We start from the raw sequence: 23017 nt of genomic DNA on the forward strand, positions 1-23017 counted from the left end.
TGTTGAAATGTATCAGGACAAACAGCTCAACACACCAACAACATTCACCGTCTCAGAAGTTGCTTTCCAAAACAACAGCCCACGTTATTCATTGCAGGCTGCAGTTTATGGATACAGGAGCATCTGAGCTGTCCCATAGGCTGCTGGTGTTGGCCGTATCCCCCCCGTCTCCCCGGAGTTCGGTTGAAAATATTAAATGTAACATTTTACACAAATTAATAGTTGAGGGATTGCAATACAAAAAAAAAGGCCGATACTCCAGTGCCAGTGCTGAGGGAGTGCTGCACTGTCAGAGGTGACGCCTTTCGGATGAGACGTTAAACCGTCTGCTCCCAAGTGGACATAAAAGATCCTGTGGCACTATTTCGAAGAAGAGCAGGGGAGTCATCCCAGATGTCCTGGGTCAATATTTATCCCTTAATCAACATAATAAAAAAAAACAGATTATCTGCTCATTATCGTATTGCTGTTTCTGTGCGCAAATTGATTGCCGTGTTTCCAACATTATAAAAGTGACTACACTCCTGAAGTACTTCACTGGCTGTAAAGCGCTTTGAGACGTCCAGTGGTCGTGAAAGGCACTATAGAAATCCAAGTCTTTCTTTTCTTCACCTTCTGGAACCTGACGACAATATCTGAAGTGATCATGCTGGCCAAAGCCGTTATGTCATCCACAAATCTCTCCGGGAATCTCATTTTCCGTAGGGCCTCAAGCCGGTCTGAAAGATGGAGATGGTGGCCCATACTTTTCACCTATTTCAAAACATGCACAAGGAAGTCAACGCATTGCGGGTTGGGTCTCCAGAAACATTCTTATACAAGGTTAAACAGAAGGGTCGTTTGCGCTAATTGATGAGAAGCCACAATGCATTATGTACAGAGTGGCAGAGTAGGGGTTTGTGCCCGTGATTCTTCACATGGCAAGTCGCCAATCTCAGCAGGGCCGTGGGGGAGATGCTGATCGATATGGCAGGCATTTCCCCGCAGCTATTTGCAGTAGCTGAGCTCCAGTGTGTGAATGAATGAGAACATCTAATGTGAATGGAGTTGGGAACACCAGTACCAAAGCACAGCATCACTGAGTGTTGGTACATAGTCCAGTCACACGCCTCACAAAATTCCCAATCTCATCATGTGGGTATTCAGAAAGGGGGGCAATCAGATGGGGAGAATCTACCAAGCTATTCGTGTGCCTCCTGCCATGTGGTCCAAACAATAACTGCAGCACCTGGTCTACAGAGAGGGTTGGCAGTCTACTTAAGCAAAGGGTTGAGCCCATGTTATCTTCAGCTAATGTCAACACATGCTCATCTCCCAGGATGGGGGTCACCGGATAGCACCAAGAACAGGAAACCAGGGCAGATTTAGTCCTTCCCTGGTCTAAGAGGTGCTGAGGGACATTGCAGCAGCTTTACTGGCCGAGACTAGATGCAAGTTTAATATTTTGAATTGGAAGTTCAATTTTTTCTATTCCGCTATAACGTATTTGCTTTATGGGTTCTTTGCATAAGAATTCATAGCAACACATTGCTATCAAGAACTAGCTGGTTTATTAACAAAAGGTTTAACAATCACACGACACATTACCAGTTCATCCACCAGGCTCACAGCCACCTGCCTCATCGTGGATTCCCCGAACCCAACTGGCTGGGGTTTTATTGAGTCTTGTGAACATCACGTGACTGGCTAAGCCACTCACAACTCAACAGCTTACAACTATTTTAAACTTAACTTTAAATCAAGTTTCCCCTTGTTAAAGAGGCACTAAAACTGACAAATAATCAAATGATACTTTTGAAAAACTATGGTCAAATTAAAATTTGGTTGCCGAGGGCGATGATGCACTCCAGCCCCTCCGGCGCCCAGCTTTCGCGGAAGGCCGCGAGCGTACCGGTGGACACTGCATGCTCCATCTCCAGGGACACTCGGGCTCGGATGTTAACAGCTTACATTACAGGGAGTAAGAATTAAAAAATAAAAAGCAAAAATACTAGAGATGTCCAGCGTCTGTCGGCATTCTAGACTAGAAAAGAATATCTGGATAACTTTTCGGAGTTGGGACCAACATCCAAAGGCTTGTTGTGAGGAGAGACATCTGCTCGAAAAGTCAGAGTGTCTATTTTCTCTCCTCTTGTCAGATGCTGATGGACTTGACGTGCGTATCCTGTTTTTAGAGCAGGTGGGGCGTGAGTAAATGACAATTAATCTGTCTAAACCACTGCAATTCTTGAATAAAGCTGGCAGTTTGCAGAATTAGATGCGCGCAAATGCCCTTCAATAGACTCAAAGACGTCGGAATTTGCATCAGCTTTCCCCCCCCGGCTTCGGGCTAATTTAGTTAATGGGTGTGACGAGGGAGTGCTGAATCATCACCGCTACTTACCATCAGCTGAAAGAAAAACCAGGCCTGCTGCAAGGCTGCCTCTCGCACAGTGCTGGTGCTGACGACCCACTGCAAGGCCAGCTCCTCGTGGAGCAGCTACATAACACAAACAACAGTTACTACACCGAAGAGACCATTGAAAGAGATACATACATCTTTTATTCATTTATTAAAAGCAGGATGTTAACTCAGTATGAGCTGCGGCTCAGTGGGCCTCAGAGTCAGAGGGTTGTGGGATCAAGTCCCACTCCAGGAACTGAGCTCAAAAATCTACTCCAGTGTAGTACTGAGGGAGTGCTGCACTGTCGGAGGTGGCGTCTTTCAGACGAGACGTTAAACCGAGTCCCCCTCAGCCCCCCTCAGGTGGACGTGAAAGATCCTGCGGCACTATTTCAAAGAGCAGGGGAGTTACCCCCGGTGTCCTGGCCAATATTGATCACGAAAACAGATTATCTGGTCATTATCAGATTGTTGTTTCTCGGAGCTTGCTGTGTGCACAAGTTGGCTGCCGTGTTTCCGACATTACTTTCAAACAGTAACTCATTGGCTATTAAACACGGTGGTCATGAAGGCGCTGTATAACTGCAAGTCTTTCTTTTTTCACAGGGGCCGTACTTTGACCCAAAACAGTCTTTAAAATGCTGAGGTCTCTCAGCTGCAGCTTTAAGCTGACAACTACATTCCAATCTGCAAAGTTCCCGTGACCTCTGGCTGGATTTACTTACAGCAATTTAGACTTTCGAAGCTTAAATGAGACTAACCAATTTGCACACAACTCCACCTCAGCAACAGAATAATACGTCGCCTGGTAGGATGTTCCTGCCGTTATAAAACAGCACATCATCTGACGAAGTTATTGTACATCTGACATTTTACATTTAGATTTCTTAAATATTTGGAGAGCCAGTCATTGGGTCGGCCCAGAGACCCAAGTGAGAGCTGCTGGAAAATAGTGCGCCTGTCCCGTCATCAAACTGACACACTACTGGGCCGCAGTGGTGGGCGTTATATAAATGTAGCTGCCCTTGCAAGTATAAGGACCACCAAACAGTGGGTGTACCCACAGTACTGAATTAGGAGCACTGCTCACCTGGATTCAAGATGTAGCTGATTAAAAAGAAAAAAGTTAAATATAAATATATTTTGCGGGTGCATCCAAATCCGAACACGCGGAAGAACATTGGCCTCCCGTTAGGGAACCTATTAGGTCCAGTGGGGGAGTATTGTAATCACATTCAGGAGACCCAGTACCTGTTGCGCTCGGACACCGACTCCCACTCAATGGGCTCAGGTCCGAGTTCGAATTCTGACAACTATTCTAACTCTGTTCTCCGCAGCTGTCGGGGTGGCCAGTGGGTGGATGGAGCGCGGAGTGACGGCTTTGTTACATCTGAGTGACTGCTCAAACGCTAAATCTGGATGGGATTTCTGAGTGACCTCCGCCACTTGCGCTCAGAAGCAGTCAAGAGAGCGAAAAATAGTTCAGTGCTGCAATAGGAACACAGAGTGGGGGGGGGGGGGGCGGGATCTGGAAGGATGAGACGAAAGAGGTCAGAGAACATTTGGGCAGTCGCAGCAGAACCTCTTCTGTTCAACAGGTCAGTTATAACCTTTGCCCTGGGTCAGTTTGAAACCAAAATATCTTCTTATGGTCCTTTTAAATTATGCGGATACATCATCCTGACCTGAGCTCAGATCTGTAATTGGCTGAAAGTGTACCTCAAAGCCCAGAGAGCATTTGGACAGTCACATTATTAAACCTACTGGCTAAATATTTGGCATGTACTCTCCTTACAAACCGTCACCATCTTAAACCTCACCATGCAAGGATATTCTTCACTTCCCCAATTTATTGCAAACCGCAGAAGTTTTTCGTCTACCTTTTTTGTTGAAAATCTCGGGTGACCATGTTGTGAATGAGAGAAGCCTTCCATAAATGAGGACATGCGGTTGGGACTCCGCTCTGCTGCCTGTGAAATGAGGGACAGGTGCAAGATGGCGTAGAACAGGTATTAGTGGATGGGGAAAAAAATGAGATGGTGAGTATAAAGATAAACAGTCAGTATGAAACAAGAATGAGGGATGGCGGTAACCCAAACCCAATATATGCTTTCCTGCTGGTGTAATGTCAACTCAACTGATGAGCTGATTTCATGGGGAGGATGTGCAGCTTCTCTGATAGAGCTGCTCCCACTTCATGAACATATTGAACATTACAGAGAATTTACAGCACAGAAACAGGCCATTCGGCCCAACTGTTCTATGCCGATGTTTATACTCCACACGAGTCTTCTCCCACCCTGCCTCCTCCAACCCCATCAGCGTAACCCTCTATTCCTTTCTCACACGTGTTCTTATCCAGCTTCCTCTTAAATGCATCTGTGATATTCACCTCAACTACTCCCTATGGTAGCGAGTTCCACATTCTAACCACTCTCTGGGTAAAGGAGGTTTCCCTGAATTCCTTATTGGGTTTATTACTATCTTATATTTACGAGCTCTAATTTGGGATACCTCCACAAGTAGAACCATCTTCTCTATGTCTACCCTATTAAACAAACCCCTTCCATCATTTTAAAGACTTCTATTAGGTCACCCCTCAGCCTTCTGTTTGCTAGAGAAAAGAGACCCAGCCTGTTCAATCTTTCCCGATAGGTATAACCTCCCAGTTCTGTTACCAGCCGTGTAAATCCTTTTTGCACCTTCTCCCTCGACATATCATTTTTGTAATATGGAGACCAGAACGATGAACAGTACTCCAAGTGTGATCTTACCAAGGTTCAAGGAACATAACTGCTCTGCTTTTTAATTCTATTGCTCTAGAAATGAACCCACAGTGCTTTGCTTGCATTTTATGGCCTTATTAACCTGTGGTGCTACTTTGAATAGTTTGTGAAACATTCACCAGCCATTGTTTATTGAATCTGAAGCTATTATTCCTGGCACACCTGGTTTATAGGGATTGAACACCCGTCTCTCGGACTATACAGCTCTGAACAGGGAGGCACAGATTCACTGACAGACAGGCATATGCTGGATCGCTAGGAGTTGGAGACACACTCCTTTCTCTTGCAGGGCACTGCTCTGCTGCTCTCTACTACATTTCATCCTGTACTCAGTAACAAGAGAGTCGAGGTTCTATTAGATTGTTGGAGAGGCAAAAAATTAAAATCCCCCAGTTTCAAGAACACAAGCACCCCCCATTCCCTGTCCGAATCAGAAGTCCACACTAGAACTAACACTGCATTCAGGAGTACAGCAGCTTTGGAACTGGGATACGAGCCTGTTAAAATAATCTTATATTATTTAGAAATGACACAAGGTTCATGTTTGTGCGTTCTCCCCATTCTAGCCAAGTAACTCAGAGACTGAGAATTTTGATTTGGCGCAGATCCAGTTTGCTGGGCAGTGTCATCTCTGGACTGAAACCCTGCTTGGTTTAAGGTTTGTATAATTGAGCGATTGGGCAACTGGTGCATCACAGGATGATGCTGACACGAGGCTGGTGGATGTGGAGCTGCACCAGATTGGCCTTAATTGGGTGGAAATAAGAAAGACGGTTGGAATCACAGCATTCTTTTCCTGAAGGCACAGCCCCCCGTCGCCTATCGGTGGAACGGATGAATGAAAAAAAAAAACAAATGAATCAGATGTGATTTTGGACCGCACTTGTCTGTCCCGGTAGAGAGTGGCAAAATGAGAAAGCAATCTATGTGTAGACTGATGATGATGCTTTGATGAATGCTTTAAGATGAAAACACCAGTTCTGCACCTGCTTGAGATCACAGCTTGAATTGGGATGGTTTCTCCGCAACACAGCCTTTGGCCCGCCGGGAGCGTAAGCAGAATTAACCCAGGAGTGAGAACGGTCGATGCCCTGGCAGGTAAAGGAGGCAGGACAAGGAGGAAACACAAAGTGAAAACAAGAGTCTAGGCACAACACAGTCATTCACAGTGAAAACAGGGAGCTGCCAGCAGGGATATCACGATACACCTTCCATCATGGATGTACTTAAAAGAATGACTAGGTTTACTTCGAATTAGCCGGAGAACTTTCTGCATTTATCTCTCCTGACCCAACTTACACGCAGTGATTGGTAAAATACTGGAAAGTGAGCACCAATTCACCGATGTAACATCAATATCCCAGCAAATAAACCACAATGAAAATACAGGATCTCTCCGACTCGAAGTGGCAGAATTGGCAGTGCTGGGCAGATAGCAGAGGCCTGCCAGAACTAATGCATTTGCAATTCATACATCCAAAAATGTATATAACCACTTAAGAGAAAACATTTTGGAACAGGAAAAGCCGTTAACTCAAGCAAGCCTATTTCCTTTTCATAGATCAACCCCATCTATCTATCCTCTCTCCGTGCCCCTCAGTCTCATCTCTTGGCAGAAATACAGTTAATTATCTATTGAACCCATTTAAACTGGCCTTTTCAACATGTTTCCTAGTAACTTATTCTACAATTCGATTTCCCTTTGGGTGAAAACATTTGCCCCAATTTCCCTCCTTGCTTTTAACTTCATTTTTAACTTGTGACCTCTGGGATTTATCTGCTGAACTGCAGTGCTCAAATTGCATGAACCCATGCTGTCAATTCTCCTTCAGATTGGAAATTTCATTGTATACCACAATGAACTGCTGTAGAGCTAACCTCAATGTGAATGGGTAGGGATGTTGCACGGCTTCAAATTAGAAAATGTCAGAGGCTGCAATCAACTAACTGGATATCACAGGTTTTGGTTTCCTGAACTACGAGTATGTAAACCTAATTTCTAAAAAATGTTAACACATTCAGGGCAGTGGGATAGCAGATTGGGAAAGTAAGAGGGCTAGACGGCCAAACTTTGATAGGGAAAATGGCCTTTCCGTGTCCTTGTCTGCTTCTAGAATCTCAAATTAAAATGAACTATCTAATTCCAATAGTATTATCATCATAGGCAGTCCCTCAAAATCGAGGAAGACTTGCTTCCACTCCTAAAGTGAGTTCTTTGGTGGCTGAACAGTCCAACACGAGAGCCACAGACTCTGTCACAGGTGGGATAGATATTCGTCGGGGGAAGGGGGGGTGGGACTAATTTGCCGCACGCTCCTTCCGCTGCCTGCGCCTGATCTCTTCACGCTCGCAGCATTGAGATTCGAAGAGCTCAACGCCCTCCCGGATGCACTTTCTCCACCTAGGGCGGTCTTCCCAGGTGTCAGTGATGATGTTGCACTTCACCAGGGAGGCTTTGAGGGTGTCCTTGTACCGTTTCTGCTGCCCACCTTTGGCACGTTTGCTGTGAAAGAGCTCCAATATAATACTACACTAGCCTCAGTGTTCTGCTTCTATGCTCGCTCCCCACTGTTCAGAAGGATGTTCATTAGGATTCCAATATTTTACTTACTCTCCCACCCGAGATGGGAGAACTTGGCTAAGCAGCAACATGGCTCCAAATGATAGCATTTTTGGAGCAATTCCATTTTCTAATGTTCTAAACTATTGACAAAACAGTACCAATAAAAATATTCTAATCAAAATGTGATTGTTTCTTCAAAAAGAGTGTTAAAAAGTATAGGGGGTGGGCAGGAGAGTGGGATCAGACTAGGTGGCTCACATCCAGGAAAATGCTTGATGGGGGGGGGGGGGGCAGAAGACTGGTTCCATGCTGCAACATACTACGATTCTAATCATAAAACTTGAATCATGAAAGCTGAAAGACAGCTGGTCAGTAAATTTATAACTTCTCAATTTCATCTAAACTCCAATATCAAGATCATGATTTAAACATAAATTGATGCTGTACATCACAGAACAGGCAATGTATTATCGTGATATCCCTCATTCCCAGAGCGGTCAATGTATCAAGGCTCAGTCGGTTCCCATCTTCCCACGTAGGGACAAACTTCCAGTCCCACCTGGGCACTCAGAACCGGCAGGTTGTCAGTAAAAGGGCCAGTTTTTAAAATCAGCAATGCCGTCTTCTCACCACGATTAAACGCAACGCAAACAATTAACAATTTCAACACTGAGCCTTGAATGTTGACAGCCAGGAGACAGAAAGGTCAGAATTAAGCATCATTTGCAGAGTTCATTACTCCGTTCAGTGCTGGCTCATGTGAGGAATTCGCCCCAGCTGAAGATCACTATTCAGGTGCAGTCTGTCTCAACAAGCACACTGCAGAACAGAGTGCAATAGCTTCACTTGATCAGCAAAAGCTAACTTCCAACATCTGGCTTACAACACTGAAGAAGATAACCACAAACACTATACTCCTCTCAGCATCCTGCTGCCTTTTAACCCGACACAATACATGGAAACTTCATATCTTTTCTTAGAAGAATAAAAAAAACTGGTCGTTCAACTCAACCAACTTATTCAACATCAGGATCAATCTGATTATTTCCTATTATTAGTTTCCGACTAGTTATCAATACATTATGCAATTCGCAGATATCTCCTTTACCCAAAGATCTTTCACTTTACAATGTTGTAAGGTGTTTTACCAAGTATGTCTGAATGGCAGGACACACAATATCTCCCCACATGGCCACCAGCCACTAATGCGGACATACGCTTGAAGAATTCCAAGACATTTACTAGACATGACCTACTTTTACCAGCCCATGGCTGACTTTCAATTAGCGTCTGTACTTTCTCTAATTACTTCCTTCCAAACAAAATCCAGAATTTTTATTAGTACAGATGCCAAACTAACCAGCCTATAATTCCCCAGGATCACGTTGGAGCAGAACCTAGACTTCCAGTACCAATCTGCAGTTAAAGAGCTGTGAAAAATGTCATTTCCTTAGGTGCCCCTGGCTCGGCTCCATCTGTTCCTGCGGCTTTACGACGATTTAGCTTCATTTTCTTTTTAAAACAACCTTTTCATCACTAAACAAACTATTTTCTGGATTAAAACAGAAAAATTACAGTGCTCGAAGTCTCAAGACATTGAAATCTGAACAAAAACATGGGGCAGGTAATCTGAGTTTACACACAACACATTAAAATGTCTACAATCATCCATCGGATCTCCCTTTCAACAGCATTGTGACCCACCCCCCCCCCCACCCACCCACCCGTCGCCAAAATAGGTCCAGAAGAAAACGAGCAGATGTTCTGTGAAACACCGGCATCACATTAAAATAAAATCGAACTCCAATTCCCACTTTTCCCCAAAAACAGAAAAGCAACGGAACCTCAACAACCGTGGTCCGTGGAAGGCCTGACCTGGTGAAGTGGTCTCCGTGTTATGGCACTGGCGGGTCTGCACCGACAGTAAAACCTGCCGATATGAAAGGATTGAACGTGTTGGGCTGCACAAGTATGGGGACACAGAACCAGCACGGAAGGGTCTAATAATCAGCCATATTAAATACCTTTAATAAGAACCTGCAACCCTGTTGAAAAGCTTTTAAGAAATGAAGTAAACCACAACCAACATTGCACGTGCGGTCCTTGCTGTTTGTATAAGAACATAAGAAATAGGAGCAGGAGTAGGCCATACGGCCCCTCGAGTCTGCTCCGCCATTTAATACGATCATGGCTGATCCAATCATGGACTAAGCTCCACTTTCCCGCCCGCTCCCCATAACCCCTTATCGGTTAAGAAACTGTCTATCTATGTCTTAAATTTATTCAATGACCCAGCTTCCACAGCTCTCTGAGGCAGCGAATCCACAAGCTTACAACCCTGAGAAAAGAAAATCCTCATCTCAGTTTTAAATGGGCGGCTCCTTATTCTAAGATTATGCCCCCTAGTTCTAGTCTCCCCCATCAGTGGAAACATCCTCTCTGCATCCACCTTGTTAAGCCCCCTCATAATCTTATACGTTTCGATAAGATCACCTCTCATTCCAGCACTGCGCTGTTATCAGTTGACTCAACTTCCTTGTACGACAATCAGAACTGGAGTTTCCCCCATCAATAAAAGAACTGAAACCACTGACATTCAGCTACCCTCAATGATACCCCCAAGACTCTGTGACGCAGATTGTCCTCATCTCCTCCCAGGAATAGCTGTGTGCAGCCTGTTTCCCCCCCACCCAGAGACTCTGATGCAGGTAGCCTCTCTGCCCAAGGTGCCATGAAGCAGGGATACTCTGCCACTGCCCTAAGACTCAGTGCCACCCTGATCTTCCTCATACTTCTCCATCCCTCACGGAGGCTGTGATGTGAGCATGCTCGTCCTCTCCAAAGACTGTCACACTGTCGTCCCCCCCCCCGCTCCATGGAGGAGTTATAATAGTTTCCCTTATCGCCAATATTCTTTTAAGTGGATTGACCACAGATCGTACAGCTGTGAATCAATCAATCCTGAACATTTAAATATCTGGTTGTCAGGATCCCTGTGTGAAGTCTAAAGCGACTCGGTTTCCCCCATCTGCATCATTACTAAAACATGTTCTACAGCGAGGACCGTACATGCAGCAGTATTTATTGAGAAGAGTTTCTTGCTTGAAGCAACACAGGTTGCGAAAAGCAAAACAATCCTGAAACAGAAAGCAATACAAAGCCTTTAGGGTCAGAGGTCTGCGGGAACGCACACACATACAGCAGTCTATAGGGAGAGTAATCACATCATCATCGGCAGTCCCTCGAAATCGAGGAAGACTTGCTTCCACTCCTGAAGTGAGTTTTCAGTACAGTCCAATACGGGATTTACAGTCTCTGTCACAGATGGGGCAGTCAGTGGTTGAAGGAAAGGGTGGGTGGGGAGCCTGGTTTGCCACACGCTCCTTCCGCTGTCTGCGTTTGGTTTCTGCATGCTTTTGGCGATGAGACTCGAGGTGCTCAGCAACTTCCCAGATGCTCTTCCTCCACTTAGGGTGGTCTTCGGCCAGGGATTCCCAGGTGCCGGTAGGGATGTTGCACTTTATCAAGGAGGCTTTGAGGGTGTCCTTGAAACGTTTTCTCTGCCCACCTGGGGCTTGCTTGCTGTGCAGGAGTTCCGAGTAGAGTGCTTGCTTTGAGTCTCGTGTCGGGCATGTGGACGATGTGGCCCGCCCAACGGAGAGTAATCACAGGAACATACACACAGCATTGTACGTAGGGTCAGTAATCTCCAGGAGCACACGCACGCACCAATTGATGGCAGGATCTCTCTCCCTCACACACACACGCAAGACCTATAGAATAAGTAATCTACAGGGGTATGCACATTAAGCCGCCTGCAACCACTGAATGATACTTGCAGTATCAATAATTTGCAGGAGCATACACACACACGGAAATATCTGTAAAATCAATAATGCAGAGGGGCGAACACATTGATGCCTGCATTGGTAAAAGTGCTAGCCATTTCTTTTTAGCGTTTCACTACATAACCATTTGGACTTACTTTGCAACCCATGATTTTTTTCACCTCATCATCTGGCGTTGTCGGTGTCGTGGCAAGATCTGGATTGCTGTTGCTGATGCTCTTTGAGCGAGACAGGTTTAGGCTGGTGGGCCGGGTAGTAGCACGAGACAGGGTGGCATACTGAATGGGGCCTCCATACGAGGGGCTGCCAAGTCCTGCAACAGGAGAATAAATCAGTAATCAGGATTGGCCGGTCACTGACTTTATTCAGTACAGTGAGTAACAATGCAATGTCGAAAGAGTTACACAGAAGCATTACCCTTTAATGTGCCATTCACTCTTACTTCATCCCCTTCCAAAATCTAGGCTGACATTCCCAGTACAATACTGAGGGAGTGCTGCGCTATCGGAGGTGCCGTCTTTCATGAAACCGAGGCCCTGCCTGCTCGCTCAGCTGGATGCAAAAGATCCCACGCCACTATTTGGAAGAAGTGTCAGCCTAGATTGTGGGTTTAACTCCAGGGGTTGTATTTTAGGTTGAGGTTATTTCAGGGCGTTAATCATGATGGGGCGGTAATTATAGCGCCCGAGAGAGGTTTGCGCCTCAGTCAGCAAAATCCATCAGTTGGGCCCCGAGTGTGGGACGGAGCGCTAAGGGAGGCGTTACACACCTTTTTTAGGGCGCAAGGCCGGCTGAGCAACTGAAAATCCGTTGCTAAAGAGCTGGCCTCGGAGCGCCCGAACAGAGGCTTCCGTGGCAAAAAAAAAAATCACAACTAAAAACACAACAAACATTCCCAATACCTTAAACACCATAAGCTAAATCGCAAAAATAAAACTAAACAAATCAAACTTACCTCATTCACCAATCCCACTACTCACTGCTGCCGGGACAGCTCTGACCACCTGTTTTCCAGGTGGTCCCACCACGTCGCGCGATAGGGTCAGCGCACAACAAATTTCACCGCGCAGTCGAAACCGGTGGCGGTGGTCGCCGGTTCGACGCGCCCCGGCGGTGCTGCTCTGCGCCCCCGCAAAACCGGCAACTAATTTGCCGGCGGGGCGCTGGAAGCTGGCCGCCCGCCCGGAAACCATTCCCGTCGCCATTACCGCCCCTCCGGGGCACGAACAGAGGCGGCAACATAGTGAGAAATCCAGCCCCTAGAGTGGGGTTTGGAATAGAGGTATTTTCAGAGGTGCTGCCGATCAGCTGAGATGCCAAACTACGGACTTGTTTGCCGGTTCAAGTGGACGATAAAACAGCTGAAATAGGCAGGTGGCCGGGTTGGTATTCTGCAAGGATAAGATCAAATGGGCGAAACAGCTTCTGCATCCGAAGTTATCTCGCCATCTATAATCATACGGCTAGGTGTTTTCACAGTGCAAATGGACACGGGATGAACATTTCACACATCCACTGTTACGCTTCAGAGATCCTAGCGACAACATTGCAGGATTTCCAATTTTCGGGCATGCTGACGGCAAGATGCTGCGACAATGTGCCCAGGTTATAATACAGGTACTCTTATATACAGAATAGTAATGGATGCCCAGGAATAGATGAAGGCTGAATAATCTCACAAAAGGGCTCAGATGATGTCATAAACCACAGGAATGTTACAACTCTCGTAGCCAAAAGATAAAATGATTGCCTTGAATACAAGAAGTGGATTTATTCATCTGGCGGCCCATACTGTTTGCCAACAGATAACAGTGGTGCCAATTGCCATTTCGCTGGGAGAATCTTTATTTGTTTATATAACTAAAGCTGGCATTGCATTATCTGATGAATCATTTAGTCCTGAAAATGCACACGAGAAGCAAAATGCAATTTTTCAATGCAACTGCAGTGAGAAAATGAATAATTTATATACAATCAACTTAGTGTGACATTTTTTACATTGAAATACATGATGGGATGTTTGCGAGTTCAGAGGGCCTGAAAAAACCAACTGTGATCCTTTTAGGCACTAAGATCCAGGGTAGCGAGCGCACCATCATCATAGGCAGTCCCTCGAGTCGAGGATGATTTGCTTCCATGCCAAAAATCTAGGCTGACATTTCCAGTACAGTACTGAGGGAGTGCTGCGCTGTCGAAGGTGCCGTCTTTCAGGTGTTTCAATGAAGGACCTAATATTCCCGATCCCGAACTACATGTTGAAGGGTGGAAGATGGCTGTGCGTGGACCTTTTTTTTTTTAAAAATGTGTGGTGGCCGTTGCACACCAGCCACCACACGGGCTTGGCAGAGCTAGGTCTTAGTCCAGTGGCAAGGGTTAACCAGGACGACTGGAGACCAGCTCTGCTGCACACACCTAGCGCGAGCACATATCGCAGTGTGGGCTGGGCCCGTGCTGCCCCTGGCCCTGAACTCGCGTCTCTCCTTGACCCCGATCACGTCCTCCGAGGGCAACGGAGGCCATCGCCCGTTCCTTCGGAGAGCCAGTTAGCTAACCTTTGTTATACCCACAGAACACATCTGCCACTGCCTATCAGTCCGTTAGCAAAGCCACGCGCTGCTAGTTTTCACGCGTGTGATTTGCCCAGTCGGACACATCACAACTGGTGCAACCTGAGCAATCCAATCCTCAGCGTCAGTTCCAGCAACATCTAAATCGATCACATTCCAGAGTTAAGATAAACTCACCCTTACAACAACTTGTATTTATATTGCGCCTTTAATGGAGTAAAATGTCCCAAGGCGCTCCACAGGAGTGTAACAAGACAAAACAAAATTGACACCGAGCCACATAAGAAGAAATCAGGGCAGATGACCAAATGTTTGGTCAAAGAGGTAGGTTTTAAGGAGTGTCTTAAAGGAGGAAAGAGAGGTAGAGAGGCAGAGAGGTTTAGGGAGGGAGTTCCAGAGCTTAGGACCCAGGCATGGCCACCAATGGTTGAGCAGTTAAAATCTACAAGTGTAAAATGAAATTCAAGTTCACTTTTTGACGCTAGATGAAGATAAATTTATAACTGAGCAGAATACAATTACTAAAACAACAACACGCTGAGCAGCCATTGCCTGTTAAATGTACAGAACAGCTCCTGGATCTTGGTGACATCGATGACCAAGTGAAGTGGATATAGCTTGAATATAATTTGGGCTCTCTGCAATAGTTAATGAAAAATAACTTGGAACGCACTATCAGGGAAGTTCATGGCCAATGCATTGCAAGCGGTTTGTAATGGTTCAGTTTCTTAATGTCAAATTGCATTCCATTAAAAGCTGTACTGAGCACTTGCAGGTAGGACTCTCAACTTTTGTTTTCAAGGTTTACTTCTTGGACTGCAAAAGCTTAATCCAGATTGTGTACGTACGCAGACGCACACACACACACAGTCCATTTCCTGTACGTCGCATGTGCATTCTTCAGGTGAAATGGAGTTTAGAAGACGGAGATAATTGGTCCAGGGAGCACACATGTTCATTCAGCCTTTATTTCAAAGTCAGACACTTTGCCCTTATTTTTATATTTCCATTATAAATTCCTAGTCTGCGTTTAATAATGGATACTTCAAGTGCATACTGTAGGCTTAGGTTCTCACCCAACGGACTAAAATTATCTCGATTGTGAGTGTTTCTCAAGAGCCAGTAGTAATTTGCATGTAATGCCTGAACAAGCACAGCATGCAGAGTTATTTATACATACCAGTGAACTGAGGACAGTGGTCAGTGTCTGGAAGATGGAACATATAGTATATATAGGATACCAGTAGGCTGTTGTGTCCATGCTGATCTTGATTTCCTTCCAAGTTCTTGTGGATCTGATTGACGAGCTGAGCCATTGCCTCAAAAGCAGCTCGACCCAGGTTTACTGAAATATAAAAATTCAGAGGCTTTAATTTGATTTCTAAGTTCCTGCGGAATGAAATCATGCTGTTTGATATCAGCATGGAACTGTGTTAGTGGGCTGGTTTGAAATTCCTGTCTTACTTTAACACGCCGCGTCTCAACTCATTTATGAAGAGTTTAACCTTTAATTAAAACTGCAAAGATTGTGTGCTGATATGGTACAATGCGATTTCACCCCACCCTAGCCTTTGAAACGGTCTCAACAACTCCCAGATCATCACTGCCCGTGGAAACTGCTGCAGATCGCTTATCACTTGGTAGAGTTTGAATTCTTCAGTACGTGGGATTCACCAGCCCTTACTTTCATTGCAAAGTTTGTGTCAGTGCGACCTTTGTTCAAACCAAATTGTGACAAGAGCAGCAAAGGTCTTTGATTCAGACCTTCCAGTGGATCAATCATCTGTGATGATACCTCAAGAGTCCAAAGAACTGTCTAATGGTTGAATATTGCACAAGGGTGCGAGGTGAGTTGCAGCTACGAAAGACAGCAAAACAGACAGTAAAAGGAAGCAGCCCGACAAATCCTGTTCCAGGCAAACTGGAGAAGAGTTGGAGTTAGGGCTGATGCTACCGATACTGCCAATTCCCCTAAAATAACAACTTGTATTTATATAGCACCTTTAACTTAGTGAAACGTCCCAAGGCGCTTCACAGGAGTATTGTGGAAAAAATGTTTTACACTGAACCTTTTAAATGCTAAGTAAATTAGTGCAGGTGACCAAAAACTTGGTCAAAGAGGTATGTTTTCAAGAGCTTCTTGAAGGAGAAAAAAGAGAGGTAGAGAGACGGAGAGGTTTAGGGAGGAAGTTCCAGAGCTTGGGGCCCAGGCAACAGAAGGCACGGCCACCAATGGTTGAGCGATTATAATCAGGGCTCAAGAGGGGAGAATCTGAGGAGCGCAGACATCTTGTGGGGGGGGGGGGGGGGGGCGATGCTGGAGATTACAGAGATAGGGAGGGGCAAGGCCATGGAGGGATTTGAAAATACGGATGAGAATTTTGAAATCGAGTGGTTGCTTAACCGGGAGCCAATGTAGGTCAGCGAGCACAGAGGTGATGGGTGAGCGGGACTTGGGTGCGAGTTAGGACACGGGCAGCCGAGTTTTGGATCACCTCTAGTTTACGTAGGGTAGAACGTGGGAATGGTAGAAAGTAGGTGCTTTACATGACCTGGTGTCACAACGGTTCGCAATACAATGCCAGAATACTGGGATTCGAACCCGAGCTTGGCTGATGTTCATACAACAGGCGGGTCATCAATCTCTGCTAGGCTATCGAGCACAGCACTGTAGAGAGGTAAAATGCCCAGACAATAGGAGGTTGGAATAAAGAAACACAAGTCAAGAGCCCCGCCCAGTCAGTTGTGCTTCAGGTGACAGCCACAGAATGACAATGGTGGACACAGTAAAGTTGTCCAGGGTGCGTGGCTGGACACTATGCATAGGCGGGATAAAAAGGTTTCAAGAATACGCCAGGATAATAGCTATTTCCTTGAGTATTCATTCAAAGAAAACTTCTTATAGAATCTTATTTGTGAAATTAACCTGGCAATAACCAGACTCCTGATCAGAGCCCCCAATTTTTGGCCTCTTTCCAAAGCTTATTGCAGAGATGGGATATTTCATCACTTGGCTGTGGTCACCCACCAGCTCCTGCTGCTCCCCTCAAAGCTGTGTGTGTTTCACTACTTTACAATCGATAAAAACTCCACCAAGTTTTTTTTACAGAGACGTTTCCTGTGGAGGAATAAATGAGCAGCTGATGCCGACTTGGGAGGGAAAGCCTGCCCGCACCTATTTGCCCGTTGATCACTGGAGGCCGCACAATGAGGAGGATGAGTTTGTTGAGGACATGGTGCACGAAGCGAAGCAGCGGCTCCATCCTCGCTGACCGCAAGTTGGTTATGCTGGCCTTCAGCTCCGTCTCCACATTGTTCTCTGTGATGATCACATCCTTCAGCCGAAAAGGGAATGAATACTCCTCCAGAACGTGCACCAGAGTGAAAAACTTATCCAGAAATTGGTCCTAAGGATAAAAGCAGAATGTCTGGTTAGACGAGCAGCGCGTAGAAACCTCTGAATTAATCCCCTTCATTGTTTTGATGACAGGGTACCACACCTCCTCCCTGCACCAGATTAGAGAAACTGAGGAGGGAATGGCTGGTATCATCAGCACCCTGGTGTTCCCCCTCTCTCCCCCGCCACCCCCGGCACCGTCAAATGTCTCCTCTGCCCTCCTCTGGCAAAGGTTCCTAGTCAGGACATGGTACCATAGGGTGCCAGTTATCCTGTGGTCACCTCCACAAAAGATCTTTATTCAGGTGTGATCGCGGACAGTGAGTAGTGGCGGACTATTCAACTGTAGGGGTCATCACAGCTGATCTACTCTTGCCTTCCACATATATGCACTTACAGCAAGGGTCACTGGATAATGGGATTTGGGTCAATTTTCCCTTAACTAACCCGGGAGGGGGAGGGCGCTGATGTCCACTACACGGGCCCTTGCTGCCAGTTAGGCTGCGGTCAGCTGACTCTGTCAAGCCTGGCATCAAACCCAGTGCCTCCCTTGTTTGTACGGCTCACCCTATTCACTCAGCCAAAGTGTGAGTATTTTTTGTTGAGAATACCAGGTGAAGAGGCAAGCCCAAGTGCAAGAAAATAATAATGCAGGGAGGAGAAAGGGCAGCTATGTAGGAGGGGCGAGGGGGAAGGTAGGTAGGAGGGGCGAGGGGGAAGGTAGGTAGGAGGGGCGAGGGGGAAGGTAGGTAGGAGGGGCGAGGGGGAAGGTAGGTAGGAGGGGCGAGGGGGAAGGTAGGTAGGAGGGGCGAGGGGGAAGGTAGGTAGGAGGGGCGAGGGGGAAGGTAGGTACGAGGGGCGAGGGGGAAGGTAGGTGAGTGAAGGGTAGGAGAAAGCAGGAAGACCTTATTTGAAGCTTAGGAGGATCAAAATAACAAGAGTTCAGAGGGGCACTACCAGAGTGTGTCATCAAATTCGAGACAAGATATTAAGGGGTTATGGGGAGCGGGCAGGGAAGTGGACCCGAGTCTTCCCTGCCCGCTCCCCATAACCCCTTAATATCTTGCCTCGAATTTGATCGAGATCGGATCAGCCGTGATCATAGTAAATGACGGAGCAGGCTCGAGGGGCCGTATGGCCTATTCCTGCTCCTAATTCTTATAGATTGGAATGGAGAGAGAAGAATAGAGCTGAAGCTTTGCCCTCTATCTCATCTTGAAATAACAGGTGTTGGAACACTTCCCTAGATTCGAGAGCTGTATATAAGTCTCGAGTGGACTTGGGCTTTATAGAGAGTGAGTTTTTGAGGGAAGAAAGGAGACTGAGCTCTTGAAAGCACTGTTAGTAGAGAAGGTGTGGGAGTCAGGATATGCAGAGACTGGGAATGGTAATAGACCATAAGTTCAGAATAATTCCAGGTCTCTGTATGCTTCCCTCATTCAAAGAATCATAAAGCACAGAAGGAGGCCATTCGGCCCAACATGCCTGTGCCAGCTCTTTGAAAGAGCGATCCCCCTCCTGCTCTTTGCCCATAGTCCTGGCAATTTTTCCCTTCAAGTATTTATCCAATTTCCTTTTAAAAGTTATTATTGAATCAGCCTCCACCACCCATTCAGGCAGTGCATTCCAAATCGTAACAACTCGCTGCGTAGAAAAATGTTTTCTCATGTCACCTCTGTTTCTTTTGCTAATTACCTTGAGTCTGCTTTCAATTCTTGGTGAAATTACTCCCAGAAGAGGCATGCTTCACCTCTTGATACAATCCAAAGATTGCACATTGGTGGCGTTTGTGCATTCCGCCTGGAGCTAAATAAACATTGGAGCAGAGATGGTTCCAGGGGCTGCTCCCAGCTGAGTTTATTGTGTTACAAGGGCCAGTTGGAGAGGCAATAAAACGCTAACAGCTCCGAATGGCCTATATGGGTTACACAGCCTTATAGTTGCCAAGAGTATATAACTGCAATCTTCATTCAGAGGCTTTTGTGTGACAGTACAGCCTTATAACACAGTGGTCTGGCATTTATTCTCCTGCTCCCTTGGAAACTGAGAATTACCTGCATTTACAAACTCTAGACGAAAAATTGGCCACCTTTGCGTCTCCCGTTATTGCCTCCAGGGGGCAATAGAGGTGCTACCAACTCCGTGACCAGGCGCGGCCAGAGTACCGACGCCCGCGAAATTCTCGTGGAGGTTTGTGGGTATCCCCTCGGAGATCGTTACGTCATCGTGCTGCCCGTCGCCCTGGTAGCGCCCCGGACCCGAACTTTGGTTCCATCCTCTGCAGCAACACCGGCAGCTGCAGGAGGTATTGGTAGGGAGGCCAGCAGCTTAGGGAGCGGTATTTAAAGGTAAGGCCGCTTGTGTCAATACAAAATGTTTTTGAATCTCTTCGGTAAATTTTTCACCATTTTCGCTGGCCGCGTTTGATCAGCCCTGTGCTCCATTAGAGTGCTTGGGGATGATCGTCGCGGGTCACGGCTGCCATCGGCGATGAGGGACATCGATTTCATGCAGAGCTTCCAGCGATGGCCCTGTCCGGCAGCACTGCCCTCGACATTGGGCAACGCTGCACCACTACCGCCTCTCTTGCCGTCTTTAGCACTCCAAGGAAAGTGGTAGCGCTTGATTTACCTGGAGCGCTAAACCAGATGTTCACGTCGGAGTCAGTCGCGTGGTGCCCGGCGATTCTTTTGCACTGCCGCACAAGTTACCGCCCCAAACGGGGCACGACGCAATTTCGCCCCCCATGTCTGCTCAGGCAGATTGTCTTGTGAGCTAGAAACTTCTGACCAAAATGCCTCTTTCAAAAGGCAGCTGAGTTTTGTCAGAGTGGTTTGGAGAGCTGGCACGGTTGCAGGCTCGTCCAAGCAAAGTGCACGTACCTGGGTATGGACTGATGACGCTGCCAATACTTCAACGTTAAAAACTCCTTTGTGGTTGTCGACCCACTTCATACCAGGCAGCTGAACCTATTCAAAGATAAATTAAAAGGAAGACATTTATAATTATATAGATGCTATCATGGGCATTTCTCAGATGCCGACTGATCATTTAAAAACAGTCCCTGTGCGGTAACTAGTCTTCTGTACTAGGAGGATACATTGTTCCGTAAACCACACATTCCATAGTTTCCTTTGTAAATCAGCTCACCGGCTATACTGTCTCTCTTGATCAGGAGGGTAGCTCTAGGCTGCAGATAACTAAATGCACAACCAACATCCTCTGAAGAACCTGCCATGACCACATTTACACAGCGTGGAACAAGTCTCCCCTCTCCCACAACATTCTGCCTTCCTCCCACAGAGAAGAGTCAAAATGGCAAAGGACAACTGCTGAGAGAAGCCAGTCTATGGTTGCCCTAACACCACAATGCGGTGTAACGTTAGCCGGTAGAGGGTTCGGCCAACTAAACCATCGTGAAAAGATCACAGTAAGCAAGCGACTGAGATTGGTGCAAGTTCACAAAAATGTTTCATATGTATTGCCCCTGAAACTGTATAGCCGGACTTGTCACATAAGAACATAAAAATTAGGAACAGGAGTAGGCCATCGAGCCCCTCGAGCCTGCTCCGCCATTCAATAAGATCATTGCTGATCTGGCCGTGGACTCAGCTCCACTTACCCGCCCGCTCCCCGTAACCCTTAATTTCCTTATTGGTTAAAAATCTATCTATCTCTGTACCCCCTCCAAAGCCAGTATATCCTTCCTTAAGTAGGGTGACCAAAACTGCACACAGTACTCCAGGTGTGGCCTTACCAATACCCTATACAGTTGCAGCAGGACATCCCTGCTTTTGTACTCCATCCCTCTCGCAATGAAGGCCAACATTCCATTCGCCTTCCTGATTACCTGCTGCACCTGCAAACTAACTTTTTCATGCACAAGGACCCCCAGGTCCCTCTGCACCTCAGCATGTTGTAATTTCTCCCCATTCAAATAATATTCCCTTTAACTGTTTTTTTTCCCCCAAGGTGGATGACCTCACACTTTCCGACATTGTATTCCGTCTGCCAAACCTTAGACCATTCGCTTAACCTATCTAAATCTCTTTGCAGCCTCTCTGTATCCTCTACACAACCCGCTTTCCCACTAATCTTAGTGTCATCTGCAAATTTTGTTACACTACACTCTGTCCCCTCTTCCAGGTCATCTATGTATATTGTAAACAGTTGTGGTCCCAGCACTGATCCCTGTGGCACACCACTAACCACCGATTTCCAACCCGAAAAGGACCCATTATCCCGACTCTCTGCTTTCTGTTCGCCAGCCAATTCTCTATCCATGCTAATACATTTCCTCTGACTCCGCGTACCTTTATCTTCTGCAGTAACCTTTTGTGTGGCACCTTATCGAATGCCTTTTGGAAATCTAAATACACCACATCCATCGGTACACCTCTATCCACCATGCTCGTTATATCCTCAAAGAATTTCAGTAAATTAGTTAAACATGATTTCCCCTTCATGAATCCATGCTGCGTCTGCTTGATTACACTATTCCTATCCAGATGTCCCGCTATTTCTTCCTTAATGATAGTTTCAAGCATTTTCCCCACTACAGATGTTAAACTAACCGGCCTATAGTTACCTGCCTTTTGTCTGCCCCCTTTTTGTCATGCCAGACACGAGACTCCCAAAGCAAGCACTCTACTCGGAACTCCTTCACGGCAAACGAGCCAAAGGTGGGCAGAGGAAATGTTACAAGGACACCCTCAAAGCCTCCCTGATAAAGTGCGACATCCCCAAAGACACCTGGGAGTCACTGACCAAAGACCACCCTAAGTGGAGGAAGTGCATCCGGGAGGGTGCTGATCACCTCGAGTCTCATCGGCGAGAGCATGCAGAAATCAAGTGCAAGCAGCGAAAAGAGCGTGCGGCAAACATGTCCCACCCTCCCTTTCCTTCAACCACTGTCTGTCCCACCTGTGACAGGGAGTGTAGCTCTTGTATTGGACTGTTCAGCCACCTAAGGACTCATTTTAAGAGTGGAAGCAAATCTTCCTCGATTCCAAGGGACTGCCTATGATGATAGCTGGAGCAACATGGATTGCCTTTAATAAAGCCCATTGGAGGTATGCCACCGATACCAGCATGTTAGGGGGCATAGACTCAGGATAAGACTATTTAAGGCCGAGATGAGGAAGAATTTCGTCACTTAGAGGATTGTGAATCTCAGAGGGATGCAGAGGAGGAGGAGGAAGTGGTTCAAACACCCAGAGGGGTGAAGTTATGCAGCATTTAGGTCATACTTACATCAGGAGTGAGCACAGAGTAGCTCGGCGGTGGCTTGTCCACTGACACGGGGAGGCTGAATTGTCCGGTGCGGAGGCGGCCATGCTGCATCAGAGGGATCCACTAAGTGAGCAGGTTACAAGAGTAGAGATTAGAGACTGTATGTAATGAATGTAATGACTCAAAAGACTTGCTACTGTAAAGTGCCTCAGGTGTAAACCTGATCCAACTTTATTTGCGC

The 23017-nt window shown here is 46.5% G+C and overlaps 1 protein-coding gene across 7 annotated transcripts in view; it reads right to left on the reverse strand.

Annotated features, from left to right (window-relative positions):
- dock6 (dedicator of cytokinesis 6) overlaps window positions 1-23017 on the reverse strand; it is a 180494-nt gene that overhangs the window by 60058 nt on the left and 97419 nt on the right. For 5 of the 7 annotated variants that reach the window (XM_070867242.1, XM_070867243.1, XM_070867241.1 and 2 more), the window contains exons 18-26: window positions 22798-22899; window positions 20427-20513; window positions 17323-17554; window positions 15328-15492; window positions 11718-11893; window positions 6156-6260; window positions 4264-4353; window positions 2384-2479; window positions 613-753 (exon numbers count right to left, since the gene is read on the reverse strand). In XM_070867242.1, the coding sequence (XP_070723343.1) occupies window positions 613-753; window positions 2384-2479; window positions 4264-4353; window positions 6156-6260; window positions 11718-11893; window positions 15328-15492; window positions 17323-17554; window positions 20427-20513; window positions 22798-22899 (1194 nt within the window). The remainder of the gene's footprint in view (window positions 1-612; window positions 754-2383; window positions 2480-4263; window positions 4354-6155; window positions 6261-11717; window positions 11894-15327; window positions 15493-17322; window positions 17555-20426; window positions 20514-22797; window positions 22900-23017) is intronic. The other 2 variants (XM_070867245.1, XM_070867244.1) reach the window with 2 other exon arrangements.

The sequence above is a fragment of the Pristiophorus japonicus genome, chromosome 24, assembly GCF_044704955.1.
Source record: "Pristiophorus japonicus isolate sPriJap1 chromosome 24, sPriJap1.hap1, whole genome shotgun sequence".
NCBI classification, from domain to species: domain Eukaryota; kingdom Metazoa; phylum Chordata; class Chondrichthyes; family Pristiophoridae; genus Pristiophorus; species Pristiophorus japonicus.